Source organism: Cyclopterus lumpus, chromosome 6, assembly GCF_009769545.1.
Source record: "Cyclopterus lumpus isolate fCycLum1 chromosome 6, fCycLum1.pri, whole genome shotgun sequence".
Taxonomy (NCBI): Eukaryota; Metazoa; Chordata; class Actinopteri; order Perciformes; family Cyclopteridae; genus Cyclopterus; species Cyclopterus lumpus.
The window spans coordinates 2855001-2879000 of record NC_046971.1 but is presented as its reverse complement, the minus strand read 5'-3'; the positions used below and the strand labels follow the sequence as shown (position 1 = coordinate 2879000).

The window sequence follows — 24000 nt, the reverse complement described above, 5'->3', positions numbered from 1 at the left end:
GAAGTTACTGTGAGGAAGTTTTAACGGGTTATGAAACTGATGTTTAAAGTATAGGATGTAGTTAAAAAGAGCTCCACTCTGACCAATGACTACATTAAAGTACCGCTTATATATATAAAAACATTGATAGTAATGATCCAATGCTACAATAATATAATAATAACAGAAATTAGCCACCCTCCATTATGAGTACTTTTACCTTTCATACCTCTAACTACATCTTGTTGATAATAATTACTAATTTTAATACAGATCTTCACATATAAAAATTAGTAAAAATTGTAATACAGATCTTCACATATACTCCTCCTATAAATCGCAACCTTAACGTGGTGGAGGAGTTTGAGTGGCTCAGTGATCCTGGGAGCTATGTTGTCCGGGGCATCAGCCCCTGGTAGGGTCTCCCAAGGCAAACAGGTCTCGGGGGAGAGCCCAGACTAAGAGCGGTTCAATAAACCCTGATGATAAGCAGCCCACGGACTGAAACTACCTTGCCCGGACAAGGGAAACCGGGGTACCCTCCCGGAGCCAGACCCAGGAGAGGAGCTCGTCGGCGAGCGTCTGGTGGCCGGGCTTTTGCCCATGGGGCCCGGTCGGGCTCAGCACGAAAAAACATCATGGAGCAGCAGTCACCCTGTGGACCCACCACCCGCAGGGAGAATTATCGGGGTCGGGTGCTATGTAGACCGGGCGGCGGGCCAGGCGGGAGACCTGGGCGGGCCGATCGCCGGCGGCATAGACTAGCTCTAGGGACGTGGAACGTCACCTCACTAGCGGGGAAAGAGCCGGAGCTGGTGCAAGAGGTGGAGCGGTACCAGCTAGATATAGTTGGGCTCACCTCCACGCACAGCATGGGCTCTGGAACCAAGCTTCTGGAGAAGGGTTGGACTTTGTTTTTTTCTGGAGTTGCCCAGGGTGAGAGGCGCCGGGCGGGAGTGTGGATACTCACGAGTCCCCGGCTGAGCGCCGCTGTGTTGGAGTTTTCCCCGGGGAACGAGAGGGTCGCCTCCCTGCGCCTATGGGTTGCGGGGAGTAAGGCTCTGACTGTTGTTTGTGCTTATGCACCGAACAGCATTTCGGAGTATCCGGCCTTCTTGGAGTCGGTGGGAGGGGTCCTGGAAAGGGCGCCGCCTGCCGACTCCATAGTTCTCCTGGGAGACTTCAACGCTCACGTGGGCAATGACAGAGAAACCTGGCGGGGCGTGATTGGGAGGAACGGCTTGCCCGATCTGAACCCGAATGGTGTTTTATTGTTGGACTTCTGTGCTAGCCACAGTTTGTCCATAACGAACACCATGTTCGAACATAAGGTGGCTCATAAGTGTACCTGGTACCAGAGCCGGAGATCAATGATCGACTTTGTAATCGTATCATCTGATCTGCGGCCGTATGTCTTGGACACTCGGGTGAAGAGAGGAGCAGAGCTGTCAACTGATCACCACCTGGTGGTGAGTTGGATCAGATGGCGGGGGACTCGGCTAGAAAGACCTGGCAAGCCCAAACGTGTAGTGAGGGTGAACTGGGAACGTCTGGCAGAGGATCCTGTCCGGGAGGTCTTCAACTCCCACCTCCGGAAGAACTTCTCACAAATCCCGAGGGAGGCTGGGGACATGGAATCCGAGTGGACCTTGTTCAAAGCCTCTATTGTGGACGCGGCGGAGCTGTGGCCGGAAGGTCATCGGTGCCTGTCGTGGCGGCAACCCGAGAACCCGGTGGTGGACACCGGGGGTGAGGGAAGCCGTCAAACTGAAGAAGGAGGCCTTTCGGGCCTGGCTGGACCAGGGGTCTCCTGAAGCAGCTGACGGGTACCGGCGGGCCAGAAGGGCTGCAGCGGTGATGGTCGCGGAGGCTAAAACTCAGGCATTGGAGGAGTTCGGGGAGGCCATGGAGAAGGACTTTCGGTTGGCCTCAAGGAAGTTCTGGCAAACCATCCGACGGCTCAGGAAGGGAAAGCAGGGTCTACCCCAGGCTGTTCTCAGCAGGGGGGGGAACTGCTGACCCGGACTGGTGACATCGTCGGGCAGTGGAAAGAGCACTTTGAGGAACTCCTAAACCCGGCCAACATGTCCCCCGGAGAGGGGGCAGCGCCAGAAGACTTTGGGGTGGATTCACCCATATTCCTGGCAGAGGTCGCTAAGGTAGTCAAAAAGCTCCTTGGCGGTTTTGCAGCCGAGTGCGAAGCGGCAGGGATGAGAGTTAGCACCTCCAAATCTGAGGCCATGGTGCTCTGCCGGAAACCGGCGGATTGCTCCCTCCAGGTGGGGGCAAACTGCCTACCCCAAGCGAAGGAGTTCAAGTATCTCTGGGTCTTGTTCACGAGTGAGGGTAAGGTGGAGCGGGAGATCGACAGGCGGATCGGTGCGGCTGCATCAGTAAAACAGGCGCCGTACCGGTCCGTCTTGGTGAAGAGGGAGCTGAGCCGGAAGGCAAAGCTCTCCATTTACTGGTCGGTCTACGTTCCAACCCTCACCTATGGTCACGAACTCTGGGTCGTGACCGAAAGAACGAGATCTCGGATACAAGCGGCCGAAATGAGCTTCCTCTGTAGGGTGGCCGGGCTCAGCCTTAGAGATAGGGTAAGGAGCTCGGACATCAGGGGGGAGCTTGGAGTCGAGTCGCTGCTCTTTCGTGTCGAAAGGAGTCAGCTGAGGTGGTTCGGGCATCTAGTCAGGATGCCTCCTGGACGCCTCCCATTAGAGGTTTTCCGGGCACGTCCAACTGGTAGGAGGCCCCGGGGAAGACCGAGGACACGCTGGAGGGATTATATCTCCCAGCTGGCCTTGGAGCGCCTCGGGATCCCCCAGAATGAGCTGGAAAGAGCTGCGGGTGAGAGGGAGGCCTGGGTCGGCCTGCTGAACCTGCTGCCACCGCGACCCGACCCCGGATAAGCGGGTGATAATGGATGGATGGATGGATCTTCACATATACTTGAGTATTCTCCCAGTGACTGTACATTTACTCAAGTACGGTAATTAAGTAAAGTTTTAGGTACTTGTACTTTCCTTGAATCTTTCTATGTTTTGCTACTTTATCTCTACTTTTTAGAGATACGAGGTTCTCACAGGACAGAGAAGATTTTATAGATTATGAAGCATTGAAGTAGATTAAACTAGACAACATGATATAAAGGAGGTGAAATACAACACACACATTAATGCAGCAGGAATATTTATCCAGGAGCCTCAGATATAAAAGTTAAAACACAGACATTATTATTTTCATACTTTAAGTACATGTGGCTGATACAACTGATACTTAAGTTATGTTTTGAATGCATGATGTTTACTTGTAGTGGAGTATTATTACAGTGATACTTGTACTTCTCCTTCCGTTGAGGATCTGAATACTTCCTCCACCCCTCCCCAACTGAGAGGAGGAGCAACACTGAAAGAGGAGAACTGCTGAGTCACTTTTCCTGAAGTGAAAGTAAAGTGAGTCTGAGACAGCAGAGCTGCAGTCGAGACAAGTCTCTCTGTTTCTCTCTAAAGAAACATTCAACTGAATCCAGCAGCTTTCTCTCAACAACAACAACAACAACAACAACAACACAACAGAATCTCTGACAAACACTGGTGAGTCCACTCTTCTACAAAGACTAAATACACTCACTAAATATTTGGTCCACGTTGAGTTCAAACTAGAATCTGATTGTTTTACATCGCAAGTACATTTGGCTGATAATACTTAAACGTAAGTGAAGTTTTGAATGCAAGATGTTTACTTGTAGTGAAGTATTTTCACATTGTTGTGTTTGTACTTTTCCTTCAGTTCAGGTTCTCATTACTTCCTCCACCGCTCCCTGTTGGCGACGGGCCACAGAAGGAGGAGCTGTAGAGTCACTTTTCAGGAAGTGAAAGTAAAGTGAGTCTGAGACATTCAACTGAATCCAGCAGATTTCTCTCAACAACAACAACAACAGAGTCTCTGACAAACACTGGTGAGTCCACTCTTCTACAAAGACTAAATACACTCACTAAATATTTGGTCCACATTGAGTTCAAACTAGAATCTGATTGTTTTACGTCTAGTTTTATCATATAAAGAATATTAAGCCATATAAATGTGTCATTGTAGATCAAACCAACAGGTAGAAACCAAACCACAGGGACTGAACTCTGGTTAAAGGTTACACAGGATATAGTCACAGCTAGCATTAGCTTCAGCTAATTCACAGACCTGTTTCCTGTTTGAGCTCCAAACCTCAGCTCCACTCAGACAAGAAGTTCCACTCAGAGTGAATGTTGAGCTGAGCTCCATCGGTGGTCATGTTTTTTGAAAATAGAGAAATAGGAATGTGTGTGTAATCTTCTTCGTCTTTATTTCATTCATGTATATCACTGTGTATGTGCTAATAATGCATGCCGATAGTTCACTTAAATTATTATTATTTTTTGTTCTAAGTATATTTTAAATATATTATGAGTATTTTCCAAATATGTAAACATCACATTATTAATATATTTATATTGTGGTAATAGTATACCAAAGGTTATACTTTTGGTATACTATTAACACATTATAAATATAATAAGTTTGTGGTTATAGTATACTAAAAAATATACTTTTGGCTTATTCCAATTACTAAGAAAGCACTTTCTTATTACTATGCTCTATTACTTTGTACACTACATACCATTAAAATATTATAAATGTATTACCAGCATCCTAAAGGCTGAATGAACTTCCCAGATAGGAATCAAAATCCCTTTATTGAATTAAAGTTTACATGTATAACTAAACAGAACACAACCATCAAACATTGAACCACAAACAGGATCTATATTATCTAGTTTTTCTTTGACTGAACTGCTCATTGTTACACTTTCACCTGATAACGCTCCCACGTCCGAGGCACTCGCCTGTGGACATTCTTTAATAACTATCTGTTAAGAGAAGAGAGAGAGATGATGTCACAGCATATTCATACAACATTTTCTTATATTTTGACTACACAGGAAATCCTGTTGAACCAATATTATTTAAATCAGTAAATCAGTATTAACATTGAGGAACTATATCAATATGACATGCCAATATTCCTACCAGTGCAGGTCAAACGTATATTTCATCACTGGTCGGACAGCCACAGTTATTAATAACCGCTACTGTCGTTTCTGAAATAAAAAAATGCTTTTTTAATGCTGATTTATTCCCTCAGTAAACATTGTAAACATGAGTTTATGGTCTCAATCTCTAGTTTCAAGTCTTCTTCAATACAGCGTGATGTTCATTTAGTAAATGATGGTAATTTAGAGTCAAATAGACCATAACGCAGGGTATGCTTTATAGCGGGGCTACAAGGTGATTGACAGGTCGCTACTACTACTCTTTTATAAAACTCCTGATCAACTTAGCTCTATTTCATCATAACATGATACCACAATATTTTACCATCACAGGAGTTGACCGTGTTTTCGTCTTCTAAGCTCTCTTTCTTTTCTCTCCCTTGTTTTGTCCTCAGACTGTAGACATGGCTGCTGCCAGCATGCTGATGACTGAGGATCAGTTTCTGTGCTCCATCTGTCTGGATGTGTTCACTGATCCAGTCACCATACCATGTGGACACAACTTCTGTAAAGCCTGCATCACTCAACCCTGGAACATCAATGTCCCCTATCACTGTCCCAACTGTAAGAAGTCTTTCTCCACCAGACCTGAGCTGCAGGTCAACACCTTCATCTCTGAGATGGCTGCTCAGTTCAGACAGTCAGCTCAACAGAAAGCCAGCAGCAGCAGCTCAGAGCAACAAGCTGCCAAACCAGGAGAAGTTCCCTGTGACGTCTGCACTGGAACCAAACTGAAGGCCCTGAAGTCCTGCCAGGTGTGTCTGGAGTCCTACTGTGAGACTCACCTGGAGCCTCATCTGACAAGACCAGGTCTGAAGAGACATCAGCTGATCGACCCCGTGGAGAACCTGGAAGGCAGGATGTGTACGAAGCACGACAAACTGCTGGAGCTGTTCTGTAAGACCGACCAGATGTGTGTCTGCATGCTCTGCACTTATTCAGACCACAAGAACCATGATGTTGTTTCTCTGGAAGAAGAATATGAAGGTAAGAAGGCCGAGCTGGAGAAGACTGAGGCTGAAACCAAGCAGATGATCCAGATGAGACAACTGAAGATTCAGGAGATCAAACACTCGGTGAAGCTCAGTGAGGAAGATGCAGACAGAGAGATAGCAGGTGGTGTTCAGGTCTTCACCGCTCTGAAGGAGTCTGTTGAGAGAAGCCAGGCTGAGCTCATCGACACGATCAAAGAGAAGCAGAGAAAGACAGAGAAACAGGCTGAAGGCTTCATCAAAGAGCTGGAACAGGAAATCTGTGAGTTGAAGAAGAGAAGCACTGAGGTGGAGCAGCTCTCACACTCCGAAGACCACCTCCACCTCTTCCAGAGCCTCAGGACCCTGAAGGCTGCTCCACCCACCAAGAACTGGATTGGAGTCAGAGTCAGTCCACCTTCATATGAGGGGACTGTGATGAGAGCTGTGAACCAGGTGGAGGAGACGCTCAGTAAACAGATGAAGGTGGTCGAGCTGAAGGGGATCCAGCAGTCTGCAGTGGATGTGACACTTGATCCTGATTCAGCACATCCTGAGCTCATCCTTTTTTATGATGGAAAAAAAGTTAAACTTGGTAATGTAAAGAAGAATCGTCGAAACAACCCAGTGAGATTTGATCAATGGTTTTGTGTCTTAGCAAAGCAGAGTTTCTCTTCAGGAAGATTTTACTACGAGGTTCAGGTTAAAGGGAATCCTAACTGGGATTTAGGAGTGATGAGAGAGTCGATCAACAGGAAGGGATTTATCACACCGACTCCTCAGAAAGGTTTCTGGATGATATGGTTGAATGAGAATGAGTACGATGCTCTTGAAGACCCTCCAGTCCGTCTCTCTCTGAAGTCTCAGCCTCAGAAGGTGGGGGTGTTGGTGGATTATGAGGAGGGTCTGGTCTCCTTTTATGACGTTGATGCTGCAGCTCTTATCTACTCCTTTACTGGCTGCTGCTTCACTGAGAAACTCTTCCCACTCTTTGGTCCAAGTGTTCTTACTCGTGGTAAAAACGCTGCTCCTTTGATCATCTCTCCTGTCAATCACAGTGAGAAGAACAGACCATTTGGTCTTAAACAGAAAGCATCACAACTGTTTAATTAAATACATGTAACGTTCCGGTGTCCCGTGGGCGGGCCCGCCAACTGTGCGCTGGAGATTGTACCGTTCATCGTCCATCTATTTATAGTTAGGTACTATTGTTGTATGTTTCTGGAAACCTACGATTCTTGTGATTCTAACTATCCACTCCATTTCAAGATCGGACCACCACAGCAGCTACAGGCAACGTTTTTGTCAGACAACAACAAACAAATGTTTTTAAAATCAAGCCGACTCACCGATGAAGCTTCGTTTTGAGCCACACATCACATTCCAATAAAAACGGTCTTGTTACGTCGTAAAAAGGTCCATACGATCCAATTCAGTAAAAGATTTTGTCCAAAACACGTGATTACATCCATAAATATCCACAAACTGCTGGTGCGTCATTTCAAATGAGCCAAATATATTTCAGAAAAGTAGCTGTAAAAGCCGTTCTCTGCTGCGCACCTTTACAACCCGGTTATCAAACTGTTTGTTTGACTCTAACCTTTCGATTGACACCAAATGTAAGCCAATAGGAGCAAGATATCCTCTTCTAAACCCACATTAGCCAACCAGAGTCAGCGAAGAAGAAGAGGGCTGACCAACACTTAAGAGTGTTACCTTTCGAAAGAGACTAACACGTGCATTTACTCCAAATGGTTCTCCTACAGCTTTCAATTTACTTTGGGTACGTCTGGATAGGCTTTTTCGTGAATTTTACAGGAACGCTAAGAGGTTAATCAGTGATGTATGTTATATACATTCATTTTTCAGATTGTGAACAATGTATTTTCCTCTGAGTCACATTGCTACTCACTACGACAACACATATATTATATCATAGATATTTACCAGCTGCAACAGCGTGTTCATGGTATTGGTTTCATCTTTTGAGTCTGTATGTGTCATCAAGGCAAAATGAGATCCTGGAGACACCTGCTGTAGCATGAACATGGGCAGTAGCATGTGTTCATGCCTTTCCGTGGACAGACTGTCAATGCGAGAGTGTAACAACTGTGGAAGAAATTAGGAAACGTTACAGGTGTGTAGCTGAGGATCTAATGTAGTCTAATGTGTTATGACTGCAGTACCTGCCTTCACGAGGGTTGAATCACCAGAAGACAACGTGCTCATAAAGAAGAAGTATTTCCACAATCCTTACATTTTCCTGGACCGGCGAGGGCATTTCCTACCAATTAAAGCCTCTGAGGGAGCAGAGCAAAAGAAAAATAACCTTTTATGTCCAACATTTTTTAGTGTCAGATAATCTCTGGTCTGTGTTTATAGAGGAAACAAGTCTGTAAAGTTGCTTAAGCTAATGCTACAAGAGACTGAATCTCAGTGGGAAACATTGATCAGCAGCATCACAACTGGTTTGGAAGCAGATCGTGGTACAAAACAAAGTATGTGGGAACTCTGGGAATGGACTTTTCAGTGAGACATCTGGTGTTCAGCAGTTCAACTTTCTAATGACAATTTGCATTCCAACCAAAACACATCTGGATTGGACTTTTAATTCTTACATGTTAATTTCTCACAATGTACTGTATGTTTACCCATGCTGTACCCTGTCCTCTTATCACCACATAACATGTTCCACTTCTGCAGACGGTTCAATAGTACATTGCAAATATAATATCAAAGACTTGTACTTTCTGCAAATATATAAAAAGTATACAAAAGTTACGCTATCACCCATTTTAAAAATACATCTTTTAACACTTTAAAATTGTACTGTAGTGTACTTTCAATAAGAAAAATACACTTTAAGTGTAAGTTCTGTGCAATGAACTTTTTTTTTCAAACATTTTAATATTTTAAAATGTATGCTTTTAAAGCACATTTGATAAATACCACATTTCTTCTATTAAGTAAACTTATTCCTGCCATTTTAATAGTATTATTTGGGAATTTGTTAAGGTATCCTGTGAAAATGCACCAAAAGCAAATTTTTAAAATATATATTTTGATATCTTGCCGTTTTAGAATATCTTAGTCGGAAAGCTAACGTTAGCTAGCATTTAAGCACAGTGTGACCTCTAGAAGAGCTTCAGTGTAAATATAACCACATCTGTTTCAGCCAACGCAGCGTGCTTATTAGCAGGTGCAATGATAGTTGTCAATCTTTCAGGGCCACTTGAATTCGGTAAGCATGCCTTTTTTTGTTGTTCATGGCTACAACAGTTAACTAGCTAACAGTGCAGTACAATGGGAGTCAGGGAAGGGACGTCATCGAGAAACAAGTTTCTGTTTACCAATTTAAAAGTAACGTTTGTTGCACTTAAAAAATCACACTTATTGCTTTTGATGAAACCAAAGCTTTTATGACATCTCTCGTCTCTTAACAGATACTGTTATTAAAAGTCCAGACGAGTGCCTCGGATGTGTAACAATGAGCGGTTCAGCCAACAAAACAAAAATACACAATATGGAGCCTGTTTCAATGTTTGTGGTTCATAGTTATACATGTAATAAAGAGATTTTGATTCCTATCTGGGAAGTTCATTGAGCCTTTAGGATACTGGCAATACAGGTAGTATATATATATATATATATATATATATATAGTGATTTTTACATTTGTAAAATACTAAATTTCAAATACTCAAAACATATTTATGTGAACTCAGCACAGTCACTGAAATTGTACTTAGTATACTTTAAGTTGTTCCAATTTAGCACAACAAATACTTAAAAAAATAAATTAAGTAAAATATTTTAAGTACAAAATGAGTTGTTCCAAAATAGTACACTTAGTAGAGCTTCAAGTATCCTGAGATTAAATATACTTATTTATTTTTCTCCTGGATGATGACACAAGTTGATTTTCCTGCCTCAGATATTTAGTGAAGTCAGTTGAGATATTGGGGAACCCCTGAACTCTGCAGCAAAGAGCATGCTAACGTGCCAATGCTACATCCAGGACATACAGATGATAAAGAGATTGCAGCTTTAAGAAAGAAAACCCTGATCAGCAATTTCAGTTCTACTTTTAATCACCCGCTTGTTTTAGGGTTTCTTCTGACTCAACCTTTAGAATAAACCACACAAACCGGTCTCACACTATAAAGCACTTTATTTATATCAATAGTTCTTTTTGTCACTACAGAGGTCTCTCCTTCACTGTGATTGGCCCAACAGCTGCTTCCTGTTCCCACTGAGGTCCTGCTGCAAAGAAAAGTTTATTACAGGAACCCCTCAATTCAAATTAAAGGGTTCACTCCAAATATTGACGCCATTAACAAAATTACAGTTCATTTGCTGGTTGTAAGGGTAAAAAATAAATAAAATAAAAAGCCATCCCTTACACACACTTAAGCATTAGGTGGAGTTTGTAATATTTCCAATGCTTTTGGTACATGCATGTGGCATTTACATTAACAGTGGAGTAGATTCAGGTTGACCCGACATGTGCAGTGACTGTTGGAGTCCACCCACTTACCTTTTCCAGTCAAGTGAGTTTGGCGTTGTGTGTCACAGTCAGAGTCACAGCAGCTACAGGCTTGATGGCTTCCACTGGCCTCCCTCCATCTGTCAATCAAAAAGCTTGGCCTCTTACCATTGTTGAGAGAACATGTTTAATTTTGTACCTATACCTTTCAGGGGTACTGGCTCGATGTTAATTGCACCCTAGATTTTACTTTTTTTTTGTCCGACAGATTTAAGATCCTTGACAGTGGTTCCCATCTGAAATTGCCACTAACATTTGTTTTGAGCACACACAGAAGAGAACTTGGTGAGATCTGCATTTGAGCATTTCAGCAAAGAAAGTCAAGCAATCGTAGCGTTTTCAGCAGACGGCATGATGGGAGTTTAGCGTCTCACCCGTTGGCGAAGGAACAGGCCTTGTTGGTGGAATCGATGGCCAAAGCAGCAGACGTTGCTCTCACATTGCAAGTGATGTAGATCTAAAGAGACACAAGTGTTCATTCAAGTTTGTGATCACAGAACTCAGCAACTGTCTGGAAGAAAAACAGTAAGAAATCTTCTGGATGAAAGCCCAACCAGGAAGTGCGTTGACGCGAGAGAGTCTCACCACGCCGTTGTCTTCCTGCTGGAACCTGAAGGCTTCCACCTGAAACTGCAGCTTGTCGTTCTGCGAGCGGGGCAGGAACCGAGAGCTGGAGCCCGTCAGCTGACTGTCGAACAGACACCTGAATGCAACACGGGACAATTAGACCGACGAAACGCAACACAGACTTGACAAGGATAACGGCGTGGAGGTGGACTTTAAAAAAAATAAAATAAACTCGCCCGTTGTTTCCCAGGAAGACGTAGCGAGGGACGGTGTCGATGTTGGCGGCCACCGTGGCCACGCAGCTGTCCACCGTCACTCTGAGGGGAACGTGGTAAAACTGTTTGACCGATACTTCGAACTTCATCATGTCTCCCATCAGGTACACAGCGGAAGGCCGAGTGGAACGCCAATCGTCTGGAGGGACAGAGACGAGGTTTCACTTTAAATTGTTACAGGACTGTGGATTCCTATACAAGAACATAAAATGCTGTAGTTTTCAAAGCAAGACTTGGAACAAAACGTGCGATTAATTTATCAAATGTAGTTCGCCTTACAGATCCAACCAAAGGTATGAAGTTAAAACGCTTACATTTTAGTACATCTGCAGTAGTAACGCTAGATTACGAGTACACAATTTTAAATTCTTTCTGAAATTGTATTGGGGAAGTTTCATGGTTCACCCTCCTGACCACGTAGGGACTACCCTACATAGAAATGCACCAGCAGGATATTCATGAAGCTGGACCACCACCTACCAGTCAAGAGCTTGATGGAGAAGTAAAGACTTTCCTCGTCGGTTTTAGAGACACTGAAGGGACTCAAGGTCGGCGTCAACACCCAGCTGCTCACATCATGCTTCCTAAAAATATAGGAACAGCAAAGATGTGATTAAACACTTCCATGTTCTTTGAAAGAAAAACACCTTTAAGGACAGGTGGCTAGGTAGCCCATTAACTAAGTGGAATCAAATGGAAATAAGTACTTGTTCACTGTAATTCAGGTTTAGCCATCTAACAAAGTGTAATTTAGTTTAACATTAAATTAATAGTGTGTTTTTACAGTGTGGCATCAGCATACATGTTTCCCTTCTTAGAATATCTGACCTCTGGTAGTGACACTGGATGTCGACCGCGATGTCTTCGGTTCGGATGATGTCGCTGCCCCCGAGAGGACTGGGGGTGTAGAGCAGCGTGAAGGTGTAGATGAACGAGTCGTCAACCATCTGAAACACAATTTACTGGAACATTAACACAAATAACTTTGCATCACCAACTCTGCATCTTTGTGAAGCTTTTTTTTTGCTTTAACAGCACATTTACTGTCGGCCTTGCTCTGATGAAGTTGGTCTACACCAGGCAAGCCCAGTTAAACGAAAAGTGGTGGCGACCAAAAAAAAGGAGCCAAAAGCGATGAAATAGATTTTTAAAAATCACGTGGAAACAGACAAACCTGATTCTCACATCAGCCGATCAACACTGAACATAGTGAACATTTAGGCTTCAATACTGAACTGAAAGACTTTTAAAAAGTCGTCATTGTCACATTAAACCCTCACCGCCAGCTGGCTGCCACACCCGTGCAGTTTGGACTCGAAGATCAGGACGTCGGCGTTGGGGTCTTCCCCGATGGCGGGGCACCCTCCCAGGGTGACCTCTGCAGCCACGACCGGTTTACCGATGCCCAGCAGGTCCTTGTTGGCCTCCACCCAGATAGAGTTCTCCCCGCAGACCGCGCTGATGCTGTCGGCCGACGACGGAACGTTCTGCTCGAAGGTCGGAGGGAACCGAGGTTCATCCTCTACCGGCGGCGCCGGATACGTCCAAGACAACAGTTCGCCAGAAGACTGCTTCTGCTGGAGGGGTGCTGGGTGGGGGGGTCCAAACCGGCCAGAAGCAGGATGAGAGTTCCACTTGAAGTCCAGCGCCGCTGAAAAAGCTCCACAGAAGAGGACGAGGACGATCGGGGCGGAGAAGGCCATTGCTGAGGCGGTTCTGCTGCGGTTCCTTTGCTTGCGACACTCTTTCTGGCGCAGCGGGCTCTTTTGTAGTGTTTGGCTCCGCCCACCTTCTGATTGACTTGATTGCTCCCCAGCTGGGCCTCGTTCACCTGCACCCACCTGCTGAGACTCACCTGCGCTTCATGCCAAACCCTTAAATCTGATCTACGTCGAATCAGCAGGCGTTGTTGAATGTCCCTTTTTTTTTATTTTGCACGGGTCTTCCACTGAAATACAATGCGGATTTGGCCACATATTGTGTGTGTGTGTGTGTGTGTGTGTGTGTGTGTGTGTGTGTGTCGCAGGCTAATTAAGGTCCTGATGGAGTTCATCCTGTTGAAATTGTTTATGAATCATTAGAGGCAGAAAAAACGTGCTCTCCCTCCTGTGTCCTCCATAGAGATAATTAGTCCAGCCAAGGTCACACTCATGCTAACACTAATACTACCACACACACACATGCACGCACGCACGCACGCACGCACACACACACACACACACACACACACACACACACATACGCACACACAAAAACTTCTTCGATAACTGAAAATTATTATTAAATATCCCAAAATAAATTGTCAAATATAAAAATGCTAAATTACATTTAAAAAATGTAAAAGGAAAATATTGTTAAAATATCTCGAGCGGAAAATCAGCAAGATTAAAAAAATTAAATTGATAATATATTTGTGTATGCATGATTTTTTTGTATATGTTTAAGTTTGATAATCTACATGTATATACATCTACATATAATATATATATATATACATACATAATATACATATATATATTATGTAGAGAGTTTGACCACCATATAAATAGTATGTGTGTGTGTGTTAGCATTAGCGTTAGCTCGGGTCGCCTCTCCATTCATCGCCTGTATGAACAGCAACAGCCTCCTGCTCACCTTCACTGATATTAATGAGCTCTCTCTCTGCTCATTTCCTTTATTTATTAGCCGCTAACAGCCAGTGTGTGTGTGTGTGTGTGTGTGTGTGTGTGTGTGTGTGTGTGTGAACGGTTCAGTCATTTAAGTTTAATGTTGTGATATTTTTACGCAGACGTGGCTGTTTTCTTTTCTTTCTCGAAAACGAAGCAGTTTGTTAATGATGATGATGGCAGCAAGTTTTTTGGACGACCTTGATGAAGAAGCAGAGAATTGTATGAGCACAGAACTCCGTGAAGTGACTCGACCCAGGCTATATATATATATAAATATATAGTTATATATATATATTTATATATATATATAAATATATACATATATATAAATATATAAATGAATATAAATAAATATTCAGAATATTTAAATATATATATATATATATATATATATATATAGTTATATATATTTATATATATATAAATATATATAACTATATATTTATATATATATATATAAATATATACATATATATAAATATATAAATAAATATAAATAAATATTCAGAATATTTAAATATATATATATATATAACTATATATTTATATATATACATATAAATATAAATAAATAAATATACAGAATATTTAAATATATGTATATATATATATTTATACCACTACCACCTTAGTCCACAGGGGGCGCCAGAACCACCACTACCACCTTAGTCCACAGGGGGCATCAGAACCAACACTACCACATTTAAACCTGAATACTTTCTGCACCACAGCCAATGATCATCATCATCATCATCATCATCATCATCATCATCATCATGACAGACGTGTGTGTGTCTAAAAGCCCCTCCAGGACCTTCAGCTCAACCGTATTGTTCATGTGTGGAACAAAGAGGGCCGACAGAGACAGGCGCTTCACTCCGTGTAAACTTTTATTTCGTCGGCCGATTCTTTAAACTTGAAACATTTCTCTCTCTCCGTTCTCTCTCTCTCTCTCTGAACATCAGTTATATCATGAAACGCGCTGTAATTGGGGGCGTAGCTCATTATGCCACATTAGTCTGATATAAATAGTGAGCTATTAGCACGAATTCATTAGAAATCTTATTAAAAGAGCCTGAACCCTCATCGTCTCAACAGTCTGATATATTGAGTTACAACTCACACACACACACACACACACACACACACACACACACACACACACACACACACACACACACACACACACACACACACACACACACACACACACACACACACACACACACACATTATAATATTTGTTTTTCTTTGTGCATCAAAGGGAGACCAAACAGTTGATCACTAGAAGAAATTATCTCTTAAAATATGTGCTAATTTAGATTAATATAAAAAAGGAATCTAATCATTGGATGAAAACATGTTCAAAGGTTTTTATATATATATATATATATATATATATATATATATATATATATATATATATATATTTGGGATATCTGTTTGTATCACTCCATAAATAAGAAAATACAGCCATTAAAAAATAAATATATTTCTCCATGTTTTCATTGATACAGCGTTGCGTAAATCAGAATATTAATGATGTATAAAAAAAAACACTGAAAACATTCGTACGATAAAACCTCACCGAAAAAAACCCGTTGAGACGTTTAAATACGATACGAAAGAGAAAAACTTCTTTCTGCAACGGAGACCAAGCAGTAAGAAGTGAGAAGAGAAAGAAGTCGTCAGGTGGAGATCCAGGTGGGCGAGGGCCTCAGATTCGGTGACAGGAAGTTTGCGTTGTCGCCGCCGGCGACGATGCTTCATGTCGCCTGACGGCAGACAGCCGTTCATCTCTGACAACCCACGCTCCACTTTTTCATTTCTCCAGAGCTCCATTTTCCTTCTTTCTTTCTCTCCTCCCCCTCTTCCCACATGGTCCTCTTTGAGCGGGACGCCTCGTCTGTCATGGCCGCCGCGTCGCAACAATAATATCCCTGCCAGGCGTGATGGACAGCCGAGGGCGAGGAGGCGTGGCGTCTGGACACGGGACTGAAGGCGCAGCCACGTTTGACATTTCCATCAGACGCCGCGTCCTCCAACCGGCAATAAAAAAAACAAAACACCGCCGAGCGGATCTTCAAGGCCTCGGCCGTCGAGGACTCGCAGGAACCCGCTCGGAGATTTATTGCCTCGAAGAGTTTCTCTTCCACTCTTGAGACACATCGTCTCCGGCTCGGAGAGTGACGGCCGAGGGGAAGAAATAAATCAGAGGCCGCGTTGCCGGTTTCCTTAATAACTCCCCGAGAACGTGTGAGGTCCGGAGATATATCTACAATTTAGGAAACGACGGCTCGACTTGGTGTTTGCTTCAAACCTTCAGCTCCAGTTATCTCCCTCTGTGGCAGAGAGCCTGGACTTTACAATAGAAGCAACACAGTCTCAAGGCCGTTCGTCTTTTCCTGTTTATTATACTGTAAATATGACCCATCGTTCACTAAATGAACATCATGCTTTCAGAGTGTGCACACACAAATCACTGGCAGCCGTCTCTACTGTTTTTTTATCGGGACATTTGGCCACCGGCAACGTTTTTTATGTTTCGAACAACAAAAGCACGACTAAAAAAACCACGACGTGGTGTCGAAGACACACCGATCTCCAGGTTGAAATCCACCTCCTTTCTCTCCCACCGACAGTCGTCTTTTTGGATATTATAAACTACGTCACATGCTTTAATTTGTGTGTCCACCACGAACAAAGGATCCTAATTGGACTTTCCATTGGCGATGGAAACACTTGAACACCAACCCTTAGCTGGCATTTCGTGACGATGTCGTCATCCGCCGCGATAGCGGGCTGAAAGACGCCCATTGGTTCGGTTCTTTAGAGCCAGAAGGGACTGGATTTGGACGAGGCTGTTGTTGACGGAGGCGTCTTGCTGTCATTGATATTAATCAGACGAAGCGCCTCATTAACAACGCTAGCTGACGCTAGCACACAGGAAGTGGGCGCCGCCTTCAGGACCTTTTTAATGGTCTAGATCCACGTTGCTTTCTGCCCGTGAAACCGGTCCGGTGAAGAAAACCTTTGTGAATGTCGTGACTCATAATTGCTACGATTAATATTCAGATGAGCCACCTCGTCCTTCATTAGAGAGATGAAGGACGAGTACACTTGAAGCATTTTGCAAGTAGAGCAAGGTGTGATGGAGAGTTGTGAGAGTTGGTCTTCACCTTGCTGAGTGTGCGTGTTCTCAGAGTTAGAAGATTGGACTTCTCACCTCCGCTGAAGGAACGAGCTCATTCCAGTTGACGGACTCACCTACAGACCAGAATCTCATTTTATGATGAATATCGATCCATCGGCTCAAAGAGAACTTTTTCCTGGTTTAAACCTGGTGTAATCTGGTCTCAACTCAGTCTAATCGAATAATAACGGACAATAATATCATTATTATTCATAAAAATACTACAACTACTGTTAATAATAATATATTAAAAAAATATTATTATTAGATAGTTTATTTCCTTTCAAGCCTTTCAAAACTAGAAAGAGTTTCCAACAGCATAGAGAGTAAATGTGATAAGACAGGAGTTGAAATAAGTTGTCAAACATAGAGAGATGCACATCGGACTAAACCCGGTCTGATCTGGACTAAACCCAGTCGGATCTTGTCTAAACCCAGTCTGATCTGGACTAAACCCGGTCTGATCTGGACTAAACCCGGTCCGATCTGGACTAAACCCAGTCAGATCTGGACTAAACCCGGTCCGATCTGGTCTAAACCCAGTCTGATCTGGACTAAACCCGGTCCGATCTGGACTAAACCCAGTCTGATCTGGACTAAACCCAGTCTGATCTTGTCTAAACACAGTCTGATCTAGACTAAACCTAGTCTGATCTTGTCTTAACACAGTCTGATCTTGTCTAAACACAGTCTGATCTGGACTAAACCCAGTCTGATCTTGTCTAAACACAGTCTGATCTAGACTAAACCTAGTCTGATCTGGACTAAACCCAGTCTGATCTTGTCTAAACACAGTCTGATCTGGACTAAACCCGGTCCGATCTGGACTAAACCCAGTCTGATCTTGTCTAAACACAGTCTGATCTAGACTAAACCTAGTCTGATCTTGTCTTAACACAGTCTGATCTTGTCTAAACACAGTCTGATCTGGACTAAACCCAGTCTGATCTTGTCTAAACACAGTCTGATCTAGACTAAACCTAGTCTGATCTGGACTAAACCCAGTCTGATCTTGTCTAAACACAGTCTGATCTGGACTAAACCCGGTCCGATCTGGACTAAACCCAGTCTGATCTTGTCTAAACACAGTCTGATCTAGACTAAACCTAGTCTGATCTTGTCTTAACACAGTCTGATCTTGTCTAAACACAGTCTGATCTGGACTAAACCCAGTCTGATCTTGTCTAAACACAGTCTGATCTTGTCTAAACACAGTCTGATCTAGACTAAACCTAGTCTGATCTTGTCTTAACACAGTCTGATCTTGTCTAAACACAGTCTGATCTGGACTAAACCCAGTCTGATCTTGTCTAAACACAGTCTGATCTAGACTAAACCTAGTCTGATCTGGACTAAACCCAGTCTGATCTTGTCTAAACACAGTCTGATCTGGACTAAACCCGGTCCGATCTGGACTAAACCCAGTCTGATCTTGTCTAAACACAGTCTGATCTAGACTAAACCTAGTCTGATCTTGTCTTAACACAGTCTGATCTTGTCTAAACACAGTCTGATCTGGACTAAACCCAGTCTGATCTTGTCTAAACACAGTCTGATCTAGACTAAACCTAGTCTGATCTGGACTAAACCCAGTCTGATCTTGTCTAAACACAGTCTGATCTGGACTAAACCCGGTCCGATCTGGACTAAACCCAGTCTGATCTTGTCTAAACCCAGTCTGATCTGGACTAAACCCAGTCTGATCTGGACTAAACCCAGTCTGATCTGGACTAAACCCAGTCTGATCTGGACTAAACCCGGTCTGATCTTGTCTAAACCCAGTCTGATCTGGACTAAACCCAGTCTGATCTGGACTAAACCCAGTCTGATCTGGACTAAACCCGGTCCGATCTGGTCTAAACCCAGTCTGATCTGGACTAAACCCGGTCTGATCTGGACTAAACCCAGTCTGATCTGGACTAAACCTGGTCCGATCTGGTCTAAACCCAGTCTGATCTGGACTAAACCCAGTCTGATCTGGACTAAACCCGGTCTGATCCCAGTCTGATGTGGTCTAAACCCAGACCGATCTGGATGAAGACGATGAGGAATAATATATATTAATATATGGAGACATAAAATATAATATATATATATATATATTATTCCACCACTGAACAGGAGCGGCGACTTCCTGAAAACCTCTGGTGGTTGCCGGGCAACAGCTCAGAGCCAAGGAAGCAGTGACACCACACACACACACCACACACACACACACACACACGCACACACACACGCACACACACACCACACACACGCACACACACACACACACACACACACCACACACACGCACACACACACACACACACACACACACACACACACACACACGCACACACACACACACACACACACACACACACACACACACACACACATCCAAGGTTTTATTCACTTGTGGACGCTTCGACACGCGGGCCGGGATCGAACCGCCGGTCTTCAGATAAGAGGGAGCCGCTTCAGAGCCCCAAGATATGTTAATTAGTGAAATGATCATCTCTTATGTATTTTTCATAAAAGATTTGTATCTGTTATGTACTAGCACAGTTTTATGTCAAAACATTTGTATTTATTTTTATATATATATATATATATATATATATATATATATGAAGGACTGGTTTACATATAAATGTAAATTTTTATAAATATATAATTACAATTAAAATGTAAGTGCGAATTGCTTGCTTTCTTCCTGCCGGTTTTATTTATTTTATTTGTATAAGGAAGTAAACAAAAGAAAGTACAACACATTGAGGTACATATTCTGTATGTACATATCTGCTGGTGCTTAAGCTGCTGGTCCACGTGAAGCCAAGCAGCACGCTTTAAGAGACACTTGAACATCTCACGCTGTGGTGCGTTTAAGTGCCCGCTGGGACAAACGGCCGCTGGAGGATGAACTCATGAATCGCTGAATAAAACAGTCGTATTAATCCCATAAAAGTGTTTCCTGCATGGCGAGGAACGTGAACATCAGCAATTTACTTTTCATCCACCGTTTGTTTTTAGGAAAACTAGAAGAACGGTGTTTTTCTTTTATTGGGCGCATCAGTTAAAGGGGGACATTTTGAATTCTGGTATATTATAATACTTTTGAATCCTAATCACAAACGCCATTTTATTTGCTTCCTCTTGGAGTCATCGTGTTATTTTTTAGTTTTTAAGTAAAATCCGACATAATATAAATGTATGGCATTTTTTATTCTGTGTAATTAAAAGTTTTAAAAACTGACGGCCAAAATGATTTGATTTATTTTTATAAAAAATAAGTATTTTTTATATAAGAGTAGATTTAGCATCAAAACTCTAGAATATCTCTAATTTCCACTCTGTTTTCCTGATGCACATATTGAACATGTGCGTACAAGTGATGGATGGAAATACACGTATTGAACTATCTAGCTAGCAGGTACCCTAATAACATGAGAACAAAGCATGTTGTGCTGCAGCTACGTTCACCTGTTGTGACCTTCACAAGTGAAACGCTGTGATAAAAGACTGTGGGGTCTCAAACGTATTGATCTGGTATCAGCGGGAGGAGTGGTGCTCATCAATAATTCAGATGTTAGCTGGAGTTGGTTCAGGCTGCTAGCGGAGTTGACTCAAGCAGAGAGTCTGAATTAATGTGTCTGTTATCCTCAGTGAGTGATAAATGATGAGTGACAGAGTCAAGAGATGCACCTGTGAGTCGAGGAGAGGAAAATATTGACTCTGATAATACACGTTAATGTCTAAATGTTGATCTGCAGGTTTGAAATGAAGTAAAGACTTCAGGAGGCACCGAGGAGCAAAGAGGAGGATGCAAAGACACACACGGTCCCTTGGCCTGAAAGGAACTGAACAACCACATGAAGAGAGGCAGAGCGACTACAAAGAGACACAAGACAACCACAAAGAGAGGCAGAGCGACTACAAAGAGACACAAGACAACCACAAAGAGAGGCAGAGCGACTACAAAGAGACACAAGACAACCACAAAGAGAGGCAGAGCGACTACAAAGAGACACAAGACAACCACAAAGAGAGGCAGAGCGACTACAAAGAGACATACAACAATCACATGAAGAGAGGGAGAGCGACTACAAAGAGACACACAATGAATGTGCAAGAATGCAAAACAACCACAAAGAGATGCAGAGCGACTGACATGCAGACAGACCGACATGTAGACAGACCGATATGCAGACAGACTGATATGCAGACAGACCGACGTGCAGACAGACCGATATGCAGACAGACCGATATGCAGACAGACCGACGTGCAGACAGACCGATATGCAGACAGACCGACATGTAGACAGACTGATATGCAGACAGACCGACATGTAGACAGACCGATATGCAGACAGACTGATATGCAGACAGACCGACATGTAGACAGACCGATATGCAGACAGACTGATATGCAGACAGACCGATATGCAGACAGACTGATATGCAGACAGAATGATATGCAGACAGACCGATATGCAGACAGACCGATATGCAGACAGACTGATATGCAGACAGACCGATATGCAGACAGATTGATATGCAGACAGACCGATATGCAGACAGACCGATATGCAGACAGACTGATATGTAGACAGACCGATATGCAGACAGACTGATATGCAGACAGACCGATATGCAGACAGATTGATATGCAGACAGACCGATATGCAGACAGACCGATATGCAGACAGACTGATATGTAGACAGACCGATATGCAGACAGACTGATATACAGACAGACTGACATGTAGACAGACTGATATGCAGACAGACTGACATGCAGACAGACCGACATGTAGACAGACCGATATGCAGACAGACCGATATGCAGACAGACCGATATGCAGACAGACTGATATGCAGACAGACCGATATGCAGACAGACTGATATGCAGACAGACCGATATGCAGACAGACTGATATGCAGACAGACCGATATGCAGACAGACCGATATGCAGACAGACTGATATGTAGACAGACCGATATGCAGACAGACCGATATGCAGACAGACTGACATGTAGACAGACTGATATGCAGACAGACTGATATGCAGACAGACTGATATGCAGACAGACCGATATGCAGACAGACTGACATGTAGACAGACTGATATGCAGACAGACTGATTAGCAGACAGACCGATATGCAGACAGACTGACATGTAGACAGACTGATATGCAGACAGACTGACGTGTAGACAGACCGACATGTAGACAGACTGATATGCAGACAGACTGATATGCAGACAGACTGACATGTAGACAGACTGACATGTAGACAGACCGATATGCAGACAGACTGATATGCAGACAGACCGACATGCAGACAGACCGATATGCAGACAGACCGACATGTAGACAGACCGATATGCAGACAGACTGATATGCAGACAGACCGATATGCAGACAGACTGATATGCAGACAGACTGACATGTAGACAGACCGACATGTAGACAGACTGATATGCAGACAGACTGACATGTAGACAGACTGATATGCAGACATACTGACATGTAGACAGACCAACATGTAGACAGACCAACATGTAGACAGACTGATATGCAGACAGACTGATATGCAGACAGACCGACATGTAGACAGACCGATATGCAGACAGACTGATATGCAGACAGACCGACATGTAGACAGACCGATATGCAGACAGACTGACATGTAGACAGACCGATACGCAGACAGACTGACATGTAGACAGACTAACATGTAGACAGACCGATATGCAGACAGACAGATATGCAGACAGACTAACATGTAGACAGACCGATATGCAGACAGACAGATATGCAGACAGACCGACATGTAGACAGACTGATATGTAGACATACTGACATGTAGACAGACCGACATGTAGACAGACTGATATGTAGACTTTCAGACAGACCGACAGTGTAACAAGGTCCAGACAAACCGAGACACAGGACCTGGACCTGAACACGGGGACCCCCTTCCCCCACAAACCCCCCTCCTCTTCCTTCAGGCTGTAATCTCAGAGATAAAGTTGTTGTTGTTTTCGCTCTCGGTGGATTTCTCTTCTTTTTAATCTCCCGGTGCAGCTGATGCCGCTCCGATAGGCCTCCGCCATCATCCTCGGCATCGGCCTGCCTGCTAAGCGTCGCCGGGGCAACGGTGACCTTGCCAACGAGTAAAGAGTCTGTGGGGGAAAAAAGAACAAAAGCTGCCGCCATGAAATGTACAGAAATAGCGTCAGATTATATTCCCCGAAACCCTTCCGACAACAACATCTCTAGATATTGATCACGAGGTAATCCACAACACGCTGATCAGTTATTGACCTGTGTGGGTTAATCCGTCTCCAGGAAGTGTTTTCTTACAGCCGATCACATCTGTGGTAATCAAAAAAATAACACACACGGGTAATTAGACAAACTGATACTACCGATCGGCTCCCGATCCCATTGACCTTTGACCTCGGCAGAGTGAGGGCGAAAGGAACTGAGGAGGTGTGGATCCATACAGAGGTCAGGAGGTCAAAAGGGTTAGAAAGAGGAAGATGAGGGGAGGGGGCAAAAGATATTGATCCAAAGATGAAGATTTGTTGGACAACACAGAAACACTAAAACACTAAAACACAGAAACACTAAAACACAGAAACACTAAAACACTAAAACACTAAAACACTGAAACACTGAAACACTGAAACACTGAAACACTGAAACACAGAAACACTAAAAC

General features: G+C 43.4%; 2 protein-coding genes across 3 annotated transcripts; one reads left to right on the top strand and one right to left on the bottom strand.

The window, feature by feature from the left end:
- Positions 1-3392: 3392 nt before the first annotated feature.
- On the top strand, positions 3393-9624 carry LOC117732879 (E3 ubiquitin-protein ligase TRIM39-like). 2 transcript variants are annotated; one of them, XM_034536111.1, is made up of 3 exons: positions 3394-3572; positions 3769-3937; positions 5462-9624. In XM_034536111.1, the coding sequence occupies exon 3, from the start codon at positions 5471-5473 to the stop codon at positions 7148-7150; it is 1680 nt and encodes a 559-aa protein (XP_034392002.1). In that variant the 5' UTR covers positions 3394-3572; positions 3769-3937; positions 5462-5470; the 3' UTR covers positions 7151-9624. The 2 variants fall into 2 exon arrangements, with proteins under 2 accessions (XP_034392003.1, XP_034392002.1); XM_034536112.1 differs by lacking the exon at positions 3769-3937 and having other exon boundaries at positions 3393-3572; positions 5462-7322.
- A 611-nt stretch (positions 9625-10235) lies between these two features.
- LOC117732344 (zona pellucida sperm-binding protein 3-like) lies at positions 10236-13153 on the bottom strand. Its single transcript, XM_034535237.1, has 8 exons — positions 12706-13153; positions 12254-12372; positions 11906-12009; positions 11387-11564; positions 11169-11286; positions 10958-11040; positions 10575-10663; positions 10236-10300 (listed from the first exon to the last, which is right to left on the bottom strand). The coding sequence occupies exons 1-8, from the start codon at positions 13126-13128 to the stop codon at positions 10236-10238; spliced, it is 1179 nt and encodes a 392-aa protein (XP_034391128.1). The 5' UTR covers positions 13129-13153.
- Positions 13154-24000: the final 10847 nt, after the last annotated feature.

Bases quoted from the DNA above. Each gene is read 5' to 3' on its own strand.
- LOC117732879 (XM_034536111.1), top strand. From the start codon at position 5,471: ATGGCTGCTGCCAGCATGCTGATGACTGAGGATCAGTTTCTGTGCTCC.
- LOC117732344 (XM_034535237.1), bottom strand. From the start codon at position 13,128: ATGGCCTTCTCCGCCCCGATCGTCCTCGTCCTCTTCTGTGGAGCTTTT. The intron at 12,373-12,705 runs GTGAGGGTTTAA...ATTGTGTTTCAG, and splicing joins GGTGTGGCAGCCAGCTGGCG to ATGGTTGACGACTCGTTCAT. The intron at 11,041-11,168 runs GTGAGACTCTCT...GTGTCTCTTTAG, and splicing joins AGCAGGAAGACAACGGCGTG to ATCTACATCACTTGCAATGT.